Genomic DNA, 13,937 nt, shown 5'->3' with positions numbered 1-13,937 from the left:
TCCTTGAAACAACTTGAAGAAAGAGGGTTTATTTTGGCTCATATTTTCAGAAGTTTCAATCCATGCTCTGGTTTCTGGCCAATTAACTCCATGATTTCTGGAGTGTGGTGAGGCAGAACTTGTCAGTGGATTATTGGTCTGTTAATAAAGTTAGTGTCCTCATAATTCATTCCAATTTCAGCGTTCCAAACTGGTGGCCAAATCTTCAACCCCTGAGTCATTTGAGGAGTACTTCATATTCAAACCATCATAGCTTCCAGTGTCGTCCTTTTCTCTTTAAACTAAATGTATTTTAACTGATAGAGAGCAACATTAAAATTGTGCATGTGAATAGGGCAATAGAATTGGATACCTCTATACCTTATAAAATGTTTAGATCCAATTAAACCTAACTTTCTCCTCAAACATAATTTCTTTATGATGAGAGCTTCCCAAGTTGTTGAAGATCTTTGAAATACACAATAGATTATTGTTGTCTAAAATCAGAACCTCTTGTTGTTTTATTTTCAATACAATTTCTGTTTTAAACAATTTGAAGGTGTTTTATTTCTTACTTCACCTAGGTTTTTATTTATGTTTTAGAGTTTTCTATGTAATTGACAGTAGATTTTCTCATCACTGTGATAACATACCTAACATTAACAAACCTAAAGGAAGGAATTATCTACTTTATCTCATGATATAACAGTTTATCTCATGATATAACAGTTTTCATGACCCAGCATAGCAACCAGCATCATGGCAGAAAGAATATGCGGCAAAAGCTACTCACCCCAAGGTACAGGAAACAGAACTACATAGAGGCTCTAGAATAAGAGAGAGCACCCAGTGACACAGTCCCAGTAACCAACTTCCTTTAGCTAGGTTCTACCTCATGAGAATCTCAAAAATAGTACCACTGATGAGCAACCAAGAACTCAACACATGCAAATCATAAGATTTGATTCTAATGTGTTGTATTTATAACTAAAGCAGGACCGCATAAATACAGAGGAAGAAGAGAATGAAACTTACTATTCAGGAATATTCCATGACATTGGTAAGATAAAAGAATAGGTGTGTAAATGATGACTGGCTCTGTGTATACAAACCATTTGGATTGAGGTACATGTAGTATGAAATGGCATACTCATGAATTAATGCATATGTTATGAATATATATGAATATGACATTTCATCCCAACTGCATTAGTCAGCTTTGTATGACTGTGACAAATTACTTGAAAAATCAACTGAAAAAGAAGGAAGATTTTGGAAGTGGCGCTGTGGCTCAAAGTGGTGGAACGCGAGCCTTGAGCTGAAGAGCGTAGTGACGGTGCTGAGACCCAGAGTTCAAGCCCCACAACCAACTAAAAAAAAAAAAGAAGATAAAGATTTATTTTCAGATATTCCAGTGCAAAACTTTTACTTTACAACATCAGGAAACGAAGTGGGGAAGGTCCCATCATCTCATTTAAGTGCACACCTAACAGGATCCCCTTCCTGAAGGTTCTAAATCCTAAAGTGTCACAAACTGGTGACCAAAATTTTAAGGTGTGTGTTCCTTTAGCAATACTTGAGATCCAAATCATAATACTAACCAAAAAATGAAGTATTGTCAGTGATCTAGACTCATCCCACAACCAAATCACATATATCTAAAGCTTAGGTCATGTCATGTGTTCATGATTTCTACTTAGTGTTTCAAAAGATCCATAGTTATACCCCTTGGTATAGTTAACAATTATTATATTCTCTCTCTTTTCTCTTTCTCTCTCTCCATATATATATATGTATGTATATATATAACCAATATTTAAAGGAATGCTCAGGTTTTTACTCATTATTTCCCAGACAACTGATTTTTTTTATTTCCAGTACTTCCATTCTTCTCCTTGCCAGTTTGTTTCAGCTGCACTTAATTTGGGGGGTTTATTCTAAGAGAGGGCTAAACTTTCCAGCATCATCTGGGTTCCATCCTAACAAAGAGGCAAAGCCCTGTGGAGAAACCTACTTAGCATAATTTGCCTAGCTCAGTAGTTCTCAGCTACTTTCCTTGCAGAGTAAAGATGCCAAGCCAGAGATAAATATGTATGCTGTACACAGTTGGCAACAAGTCCAGTTCCAAGCTGTGCAGATGCATTGGCAGGGGTTTCAGAAACAGCAACTGAGCACTGGGAGAGCTAAATCTTATTTTCAGTTACTGATTTCCTTCACCCTATTTTCCTCCATTCTTTCCTCCTTTTAGGCTCTCTTGCATTCTGATCTTGGCTAAGATGTACTTGAGTTGAATATGAGCATTGATAATTAGAACAGGCACTGATTTGGGGAGTTTGATTATCTGAAATTATGCTGATAATTTTAACTATCACATCAAATTATTTATACCCATGATCAGCACAATGTTTCTGAATGATAATATTCTGTGTAATTCACTTCCCCTAAAATGTAATTCATGGTAATATTGGACAGACTATTCTCTGTCCTTTTTTAATTACCTACTCCTCTCCATCCTTTCTCCTTGAGTCCATCATCAATCACAGGATCTCACAAAGTTCACAGCCATGATGGTTATAAGTTGACTTTCTTACACTGGCCAATACTGCAATTGACTTTAACAAACGTAGCTTCAAAATGCTAGCCTTTCTTCCACTTACTAGTCTTATTTCTCTGCGTTATACCTCAACTATTTCTGAATATTGTGAAAGTTTTATCTGCAGTGATGCCATCAATACTGTGGTGTCTATGAAGAACCAGCTACTGTGCTAGGGACCGTTGGTTAGAAAACTGTTAATTAAATATATAATGGATGTGCTATGGGTATTCGTAGAAGGAAAGAGTATATTTGAGCCTGACAAGTCCAAACTAACAACCTTAGTCTGGAAAGGGTTTGGGAAATAAGACAGTAGACCAATGTGGCTAAAGCTTAAGTATGTTAAGGATATGGTAATAAGTGATCTAAAAAACATATTGGCACCAAATCATGATAAGTCTTGTAAACCATCTTAAGAAATTAGAATTTTACCCCAGCAGCCAATTGTAGAGAGCTTTGTGAAGTGAGTCTGTAATAACTGGTTAGAAACTATTGCTTTTACTTAGGTAGAATGGGACAATCATGGGAGTCTAAATTAACTGTTTTTAGCCCACAGTATGAAATGACTAAGAATATTAAACTGACTTCAAAACCACAAATTAGGATGCTTGAGCAAATTAGTTTCTCTAAACATCAGTATTTTAGCAACAATGTTTATGCCTAGTAAGGCTCAATGAATGCTGTCAACAGCCATTAGATATTATAAAGTTAATTTTAGCATAATGAGGACCAAACATTTTAGGAAAGCTCAGGATATGGGCATTTGTTTCTCTCTGGCTTTGGTTGATATTCTTTCAGAAGCTTTTGCTTTGATCACCTTTCATAATCACAGATATGTAACTGAAATATAGAGAAATTATTCTTGTATGGGTCCAGAATTCCAGGACCATGACTGCTATGCAGCCTTCAGGTCAACAAAGTTGCCAATAGCCTTTTTTCTTTTGCCAGTCCCAGGGCTTACACTCAGGACCTGAGCACTGTCCTTGGGTTTTCTCAAGGCTAGAGTTCTACTACTTGAGCCACAGCACCATTTCTAGCATTTTATTTTTTTTTGGGGGGGGGGGCTTGAACTCTGGCATGGGCACTATCCCAGAGCTCTTCAGCTCAAGGCTACCTCCCTTCCCCTGAGGGACAGCCCCACTTCCCTTTTTCTAGTGATTAATTGGAGATAAGAGTCTCAGCCTGTGCCCAGGCTGACTTTGAACATTGAACCTTGCTTTGATTGTATCCAGATCACTGAAGAGGAGAGAGTTTGGAGATGTGGCTGGATTTGAGAAGAAAGCCTGAACCTTCCCTCCTAGAGACTTTGAGGGACTTTGGGGAATTGGTAGAAGTTCCTAAATCTATCCCATATAACATAGATGGGATTCCCATCTTTTTGAAAATCAAATACACAGCTGTAAATGATTTCTTTCTTAGTTTAAATCATCTTGTTTTCTTACATAGAGCTTGTTTTTAGAGACCATAAACTCAATACTTTACCTTCATGGCTCTAATCTGTCTAGAAAAGACATTTCCACACTGCAGTTGGTCCTACCCAAAGCAAATTACCTTCATATATTTCCAAGTAGATTTTTGTGCACATGCAGCATTAACACTAGTTAAATTTTAGCATATATATATATATATATATATTTCAGTTTATCAGTGTTAAACCAAGCTAGGTGATGCAAAGGAGCTATCCCCACTTCAGGTTTAGAGGGAATAACAGAAATACCTCATGACAAATGCCCAGGACTGATACTGACTCTACTCAGAGCCTGTGGAAGGGACTGTGACAAGAACTTATGATCGAGGAAAAGTTCCTTCTTATGTTTCATCCTTGTTCTCTGAAACTTGGCACCTCAAACTTAAATGTCCATGAACAATTCTGAGTGGGTTTATCAAATATAGCTGACTGGATCTCTCCTGAAGAGTGTGTGATTCCTACAGGTCTAACAAGTTCCTAGATAGAACAACACATTGTGAAGCACTGTCCCAAAAAGGCCCAGCTTTGCAAACTAGCACTAATCATTTCTATATAAAGATGTTTTAATTCTGCTCTAAAACACTTAACAACCTGCTGGAATACTCTCTTAGTATATTTCTTTGACATGACCAGGTAAAGTAACCTTGCAGCAATTATGCAATTCTAGGAAATGTTCTGAATGGTTTATTTTCTCAGATCTATCCAACTCCAAGACACATAGCCATATTCTAAAATTAATTCCATCCTACTTAGCTGCAGTGACCTTTGATTGACCTGCACATGTATGCCATCCAGAGACTCCTGTCTCAAGTCCAAGCTTCCTATTTGGCCACAGAAAGCAGCTGCCATTATGGATTCAGGCCAGGCAGTGTTCATTTTGTTAAACAGGCAATACTCAAGAAGCCTGCAAATAACATTGCAAATAAGTAAGGCAGCAATTTTGCATCTGTTCTGTGGTCCCATTAATTTTCTTAACTAGAACTGAGCAGAACAAACAAGTAGGTTTGCCCCCTTTCCTGTCTTTCACTAATAGTCACAAACCGTCTGTCATGATATAAAAGCTGCTTATAATATCATTAACATCTGGTTTAGGCTCACTTTAAACTTAACTGGTGATTCTGAGTTTTTCCTTCACAGGAAGTTTCTCTTCTGGCTGAACAAGTCTAGCTGCATCTTTCTAGGCTCTTCAGCTGGTGCAGGCTCAAGGAAAAAATATCCTGGGGCTTTTCCACCTCCCAAATGGGCTGAGCATGGCTTTCTAAGTGGCAGTTAGAGCCCTTCTCCTCAGCAACAGGGCCTTTCAGATTGTCCCAAGAAAGAAAGTAGAATGGGAAATTCATCCTGAAGCTGACTCAATGCTCGTAAAACAGTGGAAGGAAGATGTTCTAGGGTTCTAGGTTTCCTGGACTCTCCAACAGCAGCCCAGCTCTTAGTTTCTCATGTTGAGTGAGCCATTTTGGCTTTCAGTCACCTTAGAGAAGAAAAGTGCCCCTTGGCATCGCAGAGAGCTGGCTCTCCTGGAGCATTCTTCCTGGAAACACCTCTACATACTCACATTCACTTGTCCTTTTGCTCATTTCCAATTTTGCACTAGTGCCAGGCATAGTTCTAAGTCATAGAGATAGGAACATAAAGTCTGTGTGTTCAAGGTGATCCTATTGTAATAGTGAAGACCAGGAAAGAGGTCAAAAAGACTAAAAAGAATATTCTAGAACATGAACTATGTGTGTACAGGCATGTATGTACCCAACACTTCCATTTCCAACTATTTGCAGGACAATCGGAGATGAGAGTCTCATGCAGTTTTCTCCCCAGGATGGTTTCAAACCTCAACTTCCTGAGTAGTTAGTATTGCCGGTATGAGCCTAACTTAAAGACATTTAATTTTTCTCCTTGGTGAAGGGTAAGAATAAAATGTTTTAAGTTGAGAAATAGTAGAAGAATGCACAAAACCTGTGAAGTATTAGGAAAGATCCCTAAACCCAGGGGTCCTGGAAGATTCCTTCAAAGATATCTGGACCAAATTTTGAAGCAAGATGAAAAACTCCTCAGTAGAGCAAATGGAAGAAGGATGTCTATGTAAAAGGAACAAGCTTGCAAAGGTTGATGATATTACAAAAGTACTATACAAGGCACTGATGCAATTCTATGGTGAGAGAAATGAGAGTAGCGACTGGAATTAGAGAGGATGATGCGTCTCACTGAAGAAATAGAGGTTCTGACTCCACTCTTGAAAAGGAGTTGTGTTGTCTTTCACAAGTTGGGGAAAGCATGAACAAGCTTTAAGGAAGAGAGTAATGTATTCAAGTTTGTGTTTTTAAAAATATTCTGAGGAGGGGCCAGGAGTTTGGCCTAGTGATAGAGTGTTTGCCTAGCATGCACGAAGACCCGGGTTCAATTCCTTGGTACCACATACTTGGAAAAAGCCAGAAGTGGTGTTGAGGCTCAAGTGGTAGAGCTCTATCCTTGAGAAAAATCCAAGGACAGTGCTCAGGCCCTGAGCTTAAGCCCAGGACTGGCAAAAAAAAAAATATTCTGAGGAGAAAACAGAGGGGATTTCTGTATTGGTGACACTGGTACAGAATAGGCATGACGTAAACACAAAGTCTGGGTCCCAAGCAGGAAAACCGTGTAGGAAGAAGCAATAATTCTTTATATTATCAAATATCCGTTTTGTAATTGTATTTCCGAGAAATATGATTATGATGTGTACACACATACACACATATTGAGAGTATGCTTTATTTTTATAAGAGGTGATTTGTTTGAATTAGGTTCCCAAAAGATCTGCTTCATGCTTTCAGTTATAATGTCTCTTCATCCCTTTTTCAATTCTGTTTTCTGGCAAATACTGAAGTCAGAAATAGTATCCCTTTCTGTCATGATTTAAATTCACCATTACATCATCCATTTACCTCTCCATGTGTTAGAACGTGACAACATCTTAGTAAAGATGTTACCAATTTCTTGGTTTTCTTCTGGAACTTCCTAACCTTCTTAAACACCCTAAGAAGTATCTTCTGATATTCTACCTCTGATGCCTAGAAAGAAATGTCAAAATAACATTGAGGTTTCATCTCACTCTTCTCAGAATGACCATCAACAGATACAACAAATGCTGGCGAGGTTATAAAGGGAAAAAGGAACCCTTTATCGTGTTGGCAGCAATGTAAACTAGTGCAACCATTATGGAAATTAGTATGGAGGTTCCTCAAGAGAGAACCTCCATGAAATCCAGTGATAGAATTCTTGGGCATGTGTCTGAAAGACATTCTAACATTCTCAGTGAACCTGCACACCCATGTTCATTGCAGCACTGTTCACAATAGACAGCCTATGAGAATAACCCAGATACCCTACAACCAATGACTGGATCAAGAAAGATGCTATGGTGAGCACCTATGGCTCATGTCTCTCATCCTAGCTACCCAAGAGGGCTGAGATCTGGAATTCATGGGAGTTCATGTGATGGTTTGAATCCAGCATGGGTAGAAAAGTCTGAGAAACTCACCCTCCTGTGAACCATGCTGGGATGGTGACATGGCTCAAATGGAGAGCACCAGCCATGAACAAGAAAGCTAAGTGGGTGAACATAATAAGGTCCTGAGTGCAAGCCTTGGTACTAACCAAAGAAAGGGGAGGAGGAGGAAGAAACGGAGGAGGAAGAGGAGGAACAAGGGGAAGAGGAAGAGGAGGAGGAGGAAGAGGAGGAGGAGGAGGAACAAGGGGAAAAGGAGGAGGAGGAGGAGGAGGAGGAGGAGGAGGAGGAGGAGGAGGAGGAGGAAAAGAGAAAGAAAGACAAGAGAAAGGCAAGGAGATAGTAAATGGAAAAAGGAAAGGAAAAGGAGGGGCAAATGAAAGCCAGGTAAAAGAGAGATGTGGCATATTTATACCATGGAGTATTATTCATCCAAAAAGAATAATATTCTGTTCTTTTTTCAATGTACTGGATAGAACTGGTGGCTATTATGTTAAGCAAAGAAAGTAAAGTTCAGAGGGCCAAATTTTTGTTTCCTCTCTTATGTGGTAGCCAGGCTAAACCTAAAAAATAAACATATACACACATAAACACATGATCATACAAAGAGAGAATATATTTGTAATTGTGGAACTATTTGAGGGGGGTAGAAAGATGAGAATGTGAACAATACCCAAATACAACCCGTTTGTGAATGGAGATGGCAAAATGAAATTCATTAAAAGCTCTTGAATAATTAAGGATAATGGGAATGGGGGAAATGGGAGTAAACATAGGAGTCATTTGATTAAAACATTGTATATGCATGTGTGAAATATCCTGGTGAAACTCCTTTAAACAATTAGTATACGGCTAAAAAAAAATGAACAGGCTAGCAATGTGGTTTAATAATAGAGTGCTTGCCTAGCATGCATGAAACCTGGGTTCAGTTCCTCAGTATCACATAAACAGAAGAAGCCAGAATGGAACTAGAGCTCATATGGTAGAGTGCTAGCCCTGAGCAAAAGAGGCTTGGGGACAGTGTCCAGGCCCTGAGTGTAAGCCTCAGTACTGTCAGAAAGAAAGAAAAAGAAGAAGAAAGAAAGAAGAGAAGGAGGGAGGGAGGGAGGGAGGGAGGGAGGGAAGGAAGGAAGGAAGGAAGGAAGGAAGGAAGGAAGGAAGGAAGGAAGGAAGGAAGGGAAGGGAAGGGAAGGGAAATGTGTGTAAAACAGATCCTTTGCAGGTTGAGAGTTCTAGGGGGAGGAGAAAATGTGAACAGAGTTGTTAAATACTTTATAAATAAAGTACGTATAACTACATAAATACCTTATGTAGAGCAAGGGTAGTGGTGACATTGTCCAAAAAGAAATGTACTCTTTACCTGACTTATATAATTATAACCCCTCTATATGTCACCTTTATAATAACAATAAAAAATTAAAAATACTTCATGTACATGTGTGAAAATAGAGACTTGTAGCTTTGGAGATTACTTTGGGGGGAACAAAACAGGGAGGAGTGAGAGTGATGGACAGCCTGCTCACATTACTCTGCATGCACATGTGGACATGCCAAAATGCAACTCATTTACACAGCCAGTAAGTCCTCATATAAAGTGGCTTAAAATGGTCTCTCCTAAATCTGTCTACCTTCGTGATGCAGCGTGTAGAATTGTCCAAAGATAACTAGTCCTACCTCTCCATTGCTTAAAGGATGAGCTAACTAGACTATTTTAGTCAGCCTTCTTCTCCCTGAGACTGCTCTCCTCTCCCCACCCTCTCCCTCCCCACCCCCTCTCTCACCACCTTTGGGTTACATTGTTTCCATCTGGACTCAAGTTTCAACTGAAACTCTTTGTAAGTTCCCAGTGCTGGGTAACTATCCTTTTGCCTGAATCCCATGAGGAACTGATGCCTAAATCCAGAATATCTAGTGCCTACTGAGAAGCTTGTGCTCCTGCTTGGTTTATATCGCATGTATTGAAAGCTCAGGCCTTTTCAGTGGCATACCCATCCACACAGGACAGCCAGCAGAATACTCAGCAGCCACTAATATATCACTCTGTCACTAATCAAATTGCTTATACAAAATTTGATCCAGAATAGTGTTATTGATGTGGGCTATACACAGTACATATTATGTACCCAATAATAAACTACCATCTAGATTAAAGCCAGTTCTGAGGGGGAGGGGTATCAAAATATTATAAATCGAAAAATCTTGGGTTTTGATCATTATTTGATTGCATTGAGTCTCTATGCTTCTTCTGGATCCTTTAATAGATTGTGACCAGCCTGTGGGCTATGATTTAAGCAGCATCCTGAATGAAATGTGGGAACCATCTAAGGAAACATGTTAGGTTTGATGTGGAGAAAGCTCAGCTGCTAATATACAGTTGAATATCGGAGAGCTTTGTGCTCTAAAAAAATGTTGATTCCTACATTGTAGTTTGTGACACTAATCTTTATTTCTCAATGTGATAAGTAGATCACACAGGAATTGCAGGTGATGGCTGCACTGCAGAACTCACAGGTTCTTTTTCTTTTTCTTTTTTTCGTCAGTTGTGGGGCTTGGACTCTGGGCCTGGGCACTGTCCTTGTGCTCTTCAGCTCAAGGCTCCCACCCTATCCCTTGAGCCTCAGCTCACTTCCAGTTTTCAGTTAATTAGAGATAAGAGTCTGAGCTGGCTTTGAACTGTGATCTTCAGATTTCAGCCTCCTGAGTAGCTAGGATTGCAGGCATTAGTTACCTCGCCCAGCTAGAACTCACAGTTTCTGACCAGGAGTAAAGTAAATGCTGACAAGATGGGACTTATTGACACCCACATTACTCCATGAGCCTTTCATTTTATATTCCTCCTAATTCTTCTCTACACACACAGATAAATGAATTGTTAACTCAAGCTTTTCTTTCCTTATTTTAGTTTTTCATATCATAAATGAACAGCTGCTCATTGCAAAAAAAAAAGTGACTGTGTTAATACTTCACCATGATACAGTTTGACTCTAAAAGCTGACTGTTTTGTTATGTAGCTGCTGGACCATTTCATTGTATACTTAGGTACAGAAATGAAACAGCTCCTTAACCGTTCATAGCTCCCAGGCTCAAAGAATAAAACACTCAGAAACTTTAAACCCTTTCATAAACAAATAAGATCCTTTGGATTCTAAGACTAAATAATGCAACCCTCTGACACAAGTAAAATACCCATCGCTTTCCAAGTGACCCATGACCTCTTTCTGCTAATGCTTAAGGTTGACCACATTCAGAAACATCTTAGACTACTAAATATATAGACTTCTCAGATCTAGCTTACAGTGTGGCTCCTTACGTTACTAGCAGAGGAGAAATAATCATTTGACCTTCTGTTTTAATACTCAGGAATTGCTCAACAGGACTAAGACACTGTGGAATGGTATGTGCAGGTGGTTCAGAGTAACAGCTCCTACCGAGTCCACCTTAAATGCCATCATGCAGCCAACCCTGAGCACAATATTTCAGCTTTCTTTATTGGCTTCATTTGCAAATAAAGCTTAGAAATGGAGAGCCTACAGTCTAATCTCTTGTTTACTCTCAGAATACCTCCTTAGTCACATGTTTATTCTGTAGATATTTACCACATACTTCACAAAAAAATGCTGGGCAAGCACTAGCTAGACAAAGAGCACTCAAAAACTGAGAGTTCTATGTCCCCTGCAAAGGAACCAGTCACAGGTTTAAACCCTAAGTCTGGAAGCAGTCTTCCCCTTCTATTGAAATATAAGATCCTATTAAGAAAGCCTACTTCTCAAAAACCATTGTTTTCTGAGACATAATGATTTGATGGTGATACTTGCATTTCCTACTTTATGTATGAGCATGTGTCTTATTATTTTGCTTCCTCCAAAGAAACCAATTATACTTCCTTGGCATTTATTTCAGATGAGCAAGAAAGTTCCGGAGCAATTATTTATACTGTGGAGCTGAAACGCTATGGGGGACCCCTTGGCATCACAATCTCAGGAACTGAAGAGCCATTTGATCCTATAATCATCTCAAGCCTCACTAAAGGGGGATTGGCTGAAAGGTAAAAGACCTGTGTGTGACAGGGGCTGCCTTCCTCACCGCTGTACAAGGTGCTCCCCTGTCTGTTTTGCAGTTGACTTTTAAGTCTGCACAAAGGATTGATTGGAAGAGCTTGAGAATCAAGCTGAGTGCTGACTTGACTTTTGAGGGCATTGTATGTAGGCAGTCAAAGCTGTCCTGGGCTTAGCATTAATATGACTCTCCTGAAATATACCAACTGACGATTGTCAGCTCGAGGTGGTTTTATAGTGTGTCCATTTTGAGAAGAGACTAGAGTTCAGGAAGGTTAAAAGGCTTGTCCAATTCAATTCTGCAAACATTTGATGAGTCTCTGTTACCTGACAGGTGCTGTGCTTAGCTGCCATGTTTGGAGGAGAGGATAATACAGGCTTTGTCTTCAGAGATTACAGGAAACAAAGTGTAGTGACCCCTCTCTGCAACACCATGTAATGTGCAGTGTACACTTGTTCCTTGGAACCCATGCACATACCTCTCCCCTAAACTATGGTTCTCTCTGAGACATGTTGTTAGGCACCTGAGATTTTCTCTCTTGTGACTCAGCTCTCGTACTTCATTTATACTGATGCTTGGACCCAATGGTTTTCAAAACAAAGATTCAGCATTGGGGAACTGTAGAGCTGTAGCTCAGTTAGCACCTTCATCCTTCAGATGGGGTTACCAAGGCAGCTCAATAAGTTTAAATTCTTAAAAAAAAGAAAGTTTAATATTCTGCTGTTTGCAGAGACATCTAAAGTATAATATTCTTTGGACATCTTCCTGTCCAAATATCTATGTTAGAACAACAAATCAAATATTAATATTGACTGGATTCAATGAAGTAGTTCTTCCACAGCTAGTTCTTACAGGAAACTAAACTGGTATAGGTGAGAGAGAATTTCAGTCTATAAACTAAAACTTTATGAGTGAAGCTATTATTTTCTGCGACTTTCTTAGGCATACTGAAACAATAGACTAGTTTAACATATCCTCCTGGGTGCCCCTGGCTCACCTCTGCTGTCCCCAAAAGCACAGCTGCCATGGCCCCAGGAGCAAGCTGTGGTCAGATCACTTAGTCACTAGAAGTCCTGTAAGTTAACTCCTATTACTGCATTTAAAGTAAGCCAGGCCAACCAAAGGGTTCAGACTTTCCAGCCTCTGTTTCAGGTCACAGACCTGAGTTTTCACACCATCCTTGCCCCCAGTGCTTCCTGGTGTAGGGTGGAAGAGATGTGGTAAACATCAGTATTGTGCTTTTCAATCCACTGTTTCACTCTGGATGAAGATAAAAAGGCCTAGTTTGTTGACCAACAATTCTGTTTTATTTTTCTTTTCCACATTTCAAGCAACATGCAAGGTATTCACATATGTTTTCCTTTTTAATCCTCAGCTTTTCCTTGTAAGACAATAATCCCCAGAGTAGTGGTAGGGAAAATAAATATCGGAGAGATTTAAATAGGTGATTAGGTAATGGAAATGAGTTCAGATACCACTAGCTTATCATTGTTCAAGAATCACCCAATCATGAAGTCATCATTAGTCATCATTGCGCACACACACACACACACACACACACACATCTATCTATATGTGTATATAAAAATATAAAGATGTATGTGTGCATATATGTATATGTCTATGCCAGTACTTGAACTCAGGGCTCCAAGGTCTTCCTTAGATTTTCCACTTAAGGCTACCATTTAACTGACATATCCACTTCTGGCATTTTTGATAGTTAGAGATAAGAGTCTGTGAGGTTTCTCTACTCAGGCTGGCTTCAAATACAATCCTCAGATGTTAGTCTCCTGAGTAGTTAGGATTACAATGTCTGAATCAGTCGTGCCTCACTAAATTACACATCATAAACTGGTAGAAAAAAAAAAAGAGCATCCCATACATTCCTCTTTTTTAAAAAACAGAGTTCATTGCCTTGGGACTTTTACAGAGTTACCCAAACAACTCAGCTATCTTGGAGTTTAAAAAAAATACCCAAGTTCATTTTCAAAACTAATGAAACCAATTTTTCTGATATTATTTGAAATGAAAGCATAACTCACCACAGATACAATAGTCTTCTAACATTCCCCAGAGGAAGAACTACAAGTGACTTTTAGAGACCCTTGCCAAGTCTTTATTGTTATGAGTATATAATGTGTTGTGGGAATTTATCCTCAGTAGTATGCAGAAATTTTTTTCTACTTCCCTCTTCCGGTCTGGTGTTTCAGAACGGGTGCAATCCACATAGGAGACCGAATCCTAGCCATCAACAGCAGCAGCTTGAAAGGGAAGCCTCTGAGTGAAGCCATCCATTTGTTACAGATGGCGGGAGAGACTGTCACCTTGAAAATTAAGAAACAGACAGATGGTGAGTGGGGCAA

The 13,937-nt window shown here is 39.3% G+C and overlaps 1 protein-coding gene across 8 annotated transcripts in view; it reads left to right on the top strand.

Annotated features, from left to right (window-relative positions):
* Positions 1-13,937, top strand: part of Grip1 (glutamate receptor interacting protein 1) — a 615,745-nt gene that overhangs the window by 566,294 nt on the left and 35,514 nt on the right. For all 8 annotated transcript variants that reach the window (XM_090328055.1, XM_090328040.1, XM_090328060.1 and 5 more), the window contains 2 exons: positions 11,419-11,563; positions 13,785-13,924. In XM_090328055.1, the coding sequence (XP_090184181.1) occupies positions 11,419-11,563; positions 13,785-13,924 (285 nt within the window). The remainder of the gene's footprint in view (positions 1-11,418; positions 11,564-13,784; positions 13,925-13,937) is intronic.

Source organism: Megascapheus bottae, chromosome 2 (assembly GCF_031878675.1).
Source record: "Megascapheus bottae isolate mThoBot1 chromosome 2, mThoBot2.hap1, whole genome shotgun sequence".
NCBI lineage: Eukaryota > Metazoa > Chordata > Mammalia > Rodentia > Geomyidae > Megascapheus > Megascapheus bottae.
The sequence above is the reverse complement of the archived record's forward strand: the minus strand, read 5'-3'. Positions and strand labels throughout refer to the sequence as shown.